The 6,977-nt window shown below is 45.7% G+C and overlaps 1 protein-coding gene across 12 annotated transcripts in view; it reads right to left on the reverse strand.

The window, feature by feature from the left end:
* Window positions 1-6,977, reverse strand: part of TNRC6A (trinucleotide repeat containing 6A) — a 58,276-nt gene that overhangs the window by 4,751 nt on the left and 46,548 nt on the right. For 6 of the 12 annotated variants that reach the window (XM_017823163.1, XM_017823160.1, XM_017823162.1 and 3 more), the window contains 9 exons: window positions 6,506-6,652; window positions 6,198-6,335; window positions 5,842-5,970; window positions 5,669-5,746; window positions 5,207-5,417; window positions 4,613-4,645; window positions 2,247-2,378; window positions 690-848; window positions 245-385 (listed from right to left, as the gene is read on the reverse strand). In XM_017823163.1, coding sequence (XP_017678652.1) covers window positions 245-385; window positions 690-848; window positions 2,247-2,378; window positions 4,613-4,645; window positions 5,207-5,417; window positions 5,669-5,746; window positions 5,842-5,970; window positions 6,198-6,335; window positions 6,506-6,652 — 1,168 coding nt within the window. The remainder of the gene's footprint in view (window positions 1-244; window positions 386-689; window positions 849-2,246; window positions 2,379-4,612; window positions 4,646-5,206; window positions 5,418-5,668; window positions 5,747-5,841; window positions 5,971-6,197; window positions 6,336-6,505; window positions 6,653-6,977) is intronic. The other 6 variants (XM_017823167.1, XM_017823158.1, XM_017823161.1 and 3 more) reach the window with 3 other exon arrangements.

The following is a 6,977-nucleotide window of genomic DNA, read 5'->3' on the forward strand; positions in this document are numbered from 1 at the left end:
GCAGAGCACAGCTCCTCTGCCCACATTCCCGGGATAGCTGCTGCACTGCATCAGCAAGCAAGCCGAGCCAAGGATGAGCTTGGCAGCTGTGACAGGCACAACATAAGAGATAAACCAGGAGGCGAGCAAGCAGCAAACAGATCCCAAATCCACAACACAAGGGACAGACCAGGAGAGGAGCAAGCAGGAAACATCTCCACGAGAGACTGAGGGAAGGTCACACAATGAATGGAGCAGAGCATACCACTGTTCCTGTCCCTGAGGTGGTCAACTTCCCGCACAGTATTAATTGAGAGATTGTTTATGACACTGCCAGGAGTGACGTAAGGGTCAGTCTCGGGGTCGATGTTTGGATAACCTTTCCATGGCTCACCAGGGCGAAACTCTAGGAACACAGATGCAGAAAAGAAGCTTATTTTGATTATTTTTTAAAACATGAAACAGCTGTCTAAACAATACATCTCTTAATGACCAAAAATCCCAAACCTTTTACTTTAAATTTAGTCTTCACTTCATTCACTTAATTTCTAGTTTCTCTGCGCAATAAAACTCCCGCTCTCCATTTCCATCTCTAAAGAACACCCTTCAGGCTCTTCTGGAGGCTGGCTCCCGTCCCCTCCACATGGAACACCCAAGGAACCAAGGACAAACCCAGGGGAACCATCAGGGGGAGGGCAGTGGAGCTGTACCTGGGGGCCAGTTAACACTGCTAGAGCCATTAGGCGATTTGGCACGGGGCCAGCCGTCCCCAATGGAGCCGGGAGGGCTGGCTGGAGAATTACTGCTGTTCATAAAGTCATAAGGAACAAACGGAGAATCTTCCAGCCTAAAACCACTTGAAATAGCACCTGAATAAAAAAAACAAACACAAACAGCGGTCAAATATTTTTTAAAGCCAGTTTTTATATCCCTATATAAATACATATAAAATCACGCCCTTGTAAATCATTAATGAAATATGAGTGGCAGCTCACTGTCCTCTTATATAGGAAATCTAAAATGAAATGTGCCTGAATAACTCAGGAGAAAACTGTAAGAATAACGTTCCATGGAATCCCTTCACTGAAAGTACCATGTGCTCAATGTAACATCTATTGAGGGTGAGAGCATTCTGTGGGACCCCAACTGGCTAGAGGGGGTAGTGAATGGATTCTGTGGTGGGAGGGCTCTAGGAAGAAATGGCTACAGCACGTGAAGGATCTTTAGCTACTGCAAAGTTCTGTTTATTCTACTCCTTTATTCTATTCTTGGGAGGGAAAATATATAATTTAAAAATCCCTGGAGCCAGAGCAAGGAATGGTTTAAAAGTTATCAGACAGCAAAGCCAGTTCTGCTACAGTTCTGAGGGAGCCAGGGATTCCATGCAATATGGAAATTCCTAGTCCTAGTCAGAAAACATCACCTACAGCTAAAGGAACACCACCACTGCCTGTGGTAACAGTTGGATGGGGTTCAGCTGCAGGGTATGGTCACTACATGCTACAGCAGCAAAGTCAACTCAGAGCAGCAAAGCAGCTGACACGTCTAAAAATACCCCAACAATCTGAGACTGAACAGTAACAGGAGACTGGGGACATTTATAACTATCTTTAGACACAGAATCTTTGGGCTATAGACTCAAATTTTAACTGGATGAGATTTCAAGCAACTGAAACAGTTGAAATGTCATATGAATCTTGATTACTGCAATCAAACATAAAGCAACCAAGTCCACCTCCTCTAAAACTAAGGACAGCAATGGTACCAGTCTAACCCTTCTAAGCTCTCCCCAATTTTAGAATGCAAACATAAGACATTCATAACCAAAACCTGTCAGTAAAAATGTCAGCCATGCCCAGAATGTGGTAAATCCCCAAAAATCGCCTTAGGGCAGCAGGGTGGTGGGAGAGAAAACTTGAAAACCTAAAGCTTTTGGCTTAAAAATATATGAAGCATTCCACTCGAGATTAAGGTAAAACTAGTAGCAACAGTCACACTTACAGAAAAGTCTGGTTAAAAAAGGAATTCTGTACAATGTTTCTACTAATCTCATCACAAGATCACTCTGTAAGCACAGTCAGCAAATCTGTGGCTGCTGTGGAAGACAAGCAGCAGGTTGGCACAGAGGACACAATACAAAGTGCGACAGCTACAGCAACACAGGAGTTACAACCACAGCCCAAACACAGCAAACCTGCACCTTACACCCAGCACATGACAGGCTGATGTGCCACGTCAGGTGCTGCTCAAAGACATGCTGAACATACCATGTTTGCTGGAGTTTTGATCTAAGGATGTGTTCACAGAAATGCTGTCGACTGTAGTCCATTTCCTCAGCCGAGATTGTGGCTCTTTAATACTGCTCATATCCAGGTTTACATTCAAGTTTGAGTTCATTCCTGAAAGCATACAGAGCTTATGAAATACAGACTGAACTACTACTTCTGCTCATCTCTGCTGCGGTCCCAATAAGCACTGAAGAGCACACTGCTATGGTTATGTCATGCTTCCAAGTCCCTGGTTTTGAGGAACATTCGAGCATTTAATTCAGTGAACTCAGGGCAGACAGAAGCTAAGCTGAGCAATGCAAAGCACTCCCAAGTTCTCAGCTCATGTCCTCATGCAAAAATGTCAGTGGAAGAGCCATTAGGAAGTCAGAGAAACTAAAATGTAAATACCTAAAATATGGGGCAAACAGAATTTGTCTTGGCCTGCTCTAAGCTGTGGTCTGTACTTCCAAACGTTTCTCTCCCAGAGAATCAAGACAATGCCAACCCAAATCAACCCAAATACCTGGGAGAACCAGCTGTTCTGGGCTGTGACAATGTGCCTACACTTGACTTTGCCTGCTCTCTTTCCAGGTCTGTAAGAATCCTGAACTCACAATCATACCTGGGTACTCTTCCAGCCCTTCAGATCTAATTACTTCATTTCTGAAAATAAACCACTACAACGGTTTCACTTGGGGCCACAGACACACAAGGAGCTTCTCAAATGTCTCCTAGAAACGCCTTCCTTCAGCACTGGAAACGAGGGCTTCATCTTTCTCCTGAGTTGACATTCATGGCCACAGAGAAGCTGGCTTGTTTCTCTGGGGATTAGGGTTGTTTTTCTTAAAGGCATGATCAGGAGCTGAAGCCAGAAATGCCTCCCCTAGAAAAGCCTTGGAACAGGATGGAGTTTTAAAAAATGTAGCAACTACCAACAGCTCAGGCAGAAAAAAAGCAAAGTCCAATCGATCCTATTTGTGACACCTCCCTCCGGCATTCTGCTGTTGTCAGAGCAGTGACTGCACCACAGAAACCTTCCTTCTACCTCTGGAGCAACTGCAGAGGCCAGACCTCTGAGAGAAGGGTTAGGAGGATCCCAAGCTGGCAGAGGTGCATAGCTCTGACCAGGCCAATGCCAGCCCCTGGCAGGCACAGGTCTGTCACTGCCCTGTATGGGAGACCTATGGGCTGAGGGATGGACACCAGTCCCTGGACATGATCCATAACTTAAACACTCTTCCCAGAAGTAATTTTTCATATCCTGTTCTGGAAGACTTTATATTGTTCAGCTATACTCACTATTTGGCAGAAAAAGGTTGTTTTTATTATTAGAAATACTTAATTCTATAATGAATGGAGACGTGACTGCGGGACTGCTCAGGGAGGGAAGGACATCCCGGCCCCCAGTCTCTGCTTTGGGTGAGCATCTAGTGAATCTTGACAAATTCCTTCCCTGGAATGGAAACACAACCTCCTTGCTGGGTCTCCTGACAGTTACAAGAACCTGGAGAAAATAACATACCTACAGGATTGTCCAGGAGACAACTGGGCAAACTGGGTTGCCTCTCACATGACTACACTACCTCTGGACTCAATTCTTCACTGAAGTGTGAAGAAATTCCAGCAACCCGCTACTCTTACCCTTAAGCTTTTATGAGGACTGAGTGTGGCTCCATGTGCTTGTATCACTAGACAGTGCTACTCCAGGGGCATCCCAAAGAAATCCTTCCTATACTGTGGCAGAGTCCTGAGGGATCTCAAAGCCACCTTTCATACACTGCAGGTTCCTGAGACGTGGCCATGGTTCAGGTGAGAAAACAGCTCTGTAACAGCATATTCCAGCTCCAGGAATGAAACAGAAAGGAACCCGAGGTAGGCAGGATGCAATTCCCCAGCATGGAGTTTGGAGAGGAAGTGAAATATTCCTTTCCTTAGATCTAATACAGTGTCTGCAATAGCTAAAAAACTTAATTTGTAAGCCTTGTTCTTTGAATGGAAGCATAGTTAGACGTTGATGCCAATCATCACCAGCAACCATGAAGCAGCAGCCTGGCCCCAGGACTGGCCACAAGTCACCTCAGTGTGGCACATGCAGGGCCAGCACTGCCCTGCTGGCTCCACAGCTCCCTCTGCAAGCACAGGGGTGTCAGTCCCCAGGACACAAACTGCTCTGCAAAAGGCAATGGGGATGCAAAGGAAACCAGCCCAACAGAAATGACCCAATTAGAACAAGCGAGAAGAAAAGCAAAACTGAAGGGGAGGAAAAAAATGGGGGTAAGGAACTGAGGTAAATGGTAAACACTTGTGGTAAGTGTAATATAGCAATAAAAAAGGGACCTAAAGAAAGGAGAAAATATACGAGCCTGAAATTTCTGAAGTAGAAATTGGACAGAAGCCTGGAAACATAGGGAGAAAGAAACAGGAGATGTTTGTATTTATAAATGTTCAGACATTTTGCCTGAAATGATAACCATTCTTTAAAAATGCAGATCCAAAAGTTTTTTCCTAGGTTAAACCACTAACAGGCAAACTGACAGTCTGTTCTACCTGTGCAACTCTAGTCATTGGAAATCATTGTGGAAATCCAAAGAAATGTGGCTACATCGATGGATTCTTTGAATGGATTCTACTTTTAAAAGTTTTTTTAGCTCCAGGAACCAGGACTTTGTACCACTTTGATCCCAAGGGACCCATGGGATAAAAGAAGCACTAAAAGGAGCCAGCCATTCCTTAGGACTGTAAAGCATCCGGCACTGAGACCCAGACAGTCACTGGGAATGAAAGTACTTGGGGAAAAGCTCTTTGGTGAAAAGGGTAACTGGGTAAGCCCCCCAAAGAATTAGTACTTCCACTGAAATGGGGAGTGCTGACTGGATTACAGTCACTGTTTTAGGAGACAGGCAAGGGAAAAGTAGGGTCTGTGTCACACAAGCACTGACTGACTGCAGGAGACCCACCTATAGGGAAGCTGCTGAATGCATTGATTGGTGACGGCCCTTTCTGCAGCTCAGGAGTAGCGTGGGGTATGACATTCTCAAGGAAGGATTTCATGGAGGGCTGATGGAGTGACTGCTGTTGAGAGGGTGGAGTTTGCTGCTTCATTAACAGGTTTGGATCAAGCTGACGGGACTGTTGCATCATCTGTTGCTGCATACTAAGAGATCGACCCTTAAAAAAACAGAGCAGTTACAATATCAATGGGCAAAAGCTTTTCCACATTTAAAGGAAGAGAATGAAATGCATCTCTGTGCTCTGTGCATCCCGCACAGCCAAACCCCAGCACCGAGTCCCTCCCTTAGGGCCATCGAACCCAATTCACTCCTGCACACTTCACTACAATTCACAGCAAGAAACGAAGCTCAGGATGAAAAACAGTTGTAAAGAGAGTTTGAGAAGTCAAAATAAAGGTGTTTGTTTACCTGCTGCTCCTGCTGCTGCCGACCCCCCGAAGGCATGCTCCTTGGAGTCTGCGCCTTTTGCTGCTGAGCCAACAGCCGCTGCGAGACATTGGTGTGGGGGGTTTAGAGCAGGCCCAGCCCGGGCCAGGCCCCACTCACTCACACAACACCGAGCGACCCGCTGGGCAGCTTACCTGTAACTGGGAGATCTGAGAAAGCTGGTTTAACTGGGACAGTTGATTCAACATGGCTACCTGTTGTGGGCCAAAAAGTGGGCTCAGGCCACCGTTGTTTGGTGCATACTTCAGTAATGATACTGGAACCTGCAAAACAGACCGGGACCGAGAGTGACTGACTGTAACTTAGCCCAGAATATGGAGAATATTATAACCTCTGGTCAACAGCTGCCTGGTTTCTGAAACACTTATCAAGCCAAATATGTTCCCAAATATTTACAGAATAAATATGAGCAACACCAACAAACAAGGGACAATTTTCTGAAGCAGCATTTAGGTAGTCTCTACACAGAATGCATTCTGTACTCAGTTACCTGAGGGGATAGTAATGGAGGAGGCACTTGAGCACGTGGATTAGGCTGAGATGAATTAAGAGGTTGTGCTGGAGGCTGCTGCATGCTCCTGGGCTGTGCTGCTATATTCCCAACACCAAACACACTGGGATTGCCATTCTGGAGAACGGATGGACAGTCAGTGACAATAAAGGTTCTGTTGCTTCTCCCACCCCACTCATTTCAGTTACAAGTTAAACACATATCAATCACATAGGCAGCTACAATGTTATATCAAAAGGCATTAAATGCTGTCAAGTAACATGCCAAGGATATGCACATAGCCTTACCTGTCTAACAGAATTCAAGTTTTGCATACCCAGCCCTGCTAGGGAGCCCAGGGCTTGGTTAGGTAGTGCATTATTTGAAGGGGGAAGCTTCATGTTTTGATTGGACATAAACTGCATGTTTTGGGACTCGTCTGCTACAATGCCATCCTGATGGGACACACAAACCGAGGCACAACAACCAGCCAGCAAGCAAGCAGAAGGGAGAAACCATTGCCAGGAGCAGAAGGGAAGAGTCACAGGACAGTCCAGCACCAGCAGGAAATAGGCAGAAAACAAAAGAGATCAGGTTAGTCATTGGCACCGCAAAGGGCTACAGAAAGTGCTTAGTACTGTATGTCAGTGAGTTAAAAAGAACAGTTCATATCTCATGGATTAACCAGAAAACCCTCACTCCCCTCTACACTACCCGCAGAGAGCTCAGGAGCACACAGGTAACTGTTCAGAATGCAGAGTCGGGGGAGTTCAGAAGTGC

This window comes from Lepidothrix coronata, unplaced genomic scaffold (genome assembly GCF_001604755.1).
Source record: "Lepidothrix coronata isolate B3197 unplaced genomic scaffold, Lepidothrix_coronata-1.0 Scaffold101, whole genome shotgun sequence".
In the NCBI taxonomy this organism is placed as follows: Eukaryota; Metazoa; Chordata; class Aves; order Passeriformes; family Pipridae; genus Lepidothrix; species Lepidothrix coronata.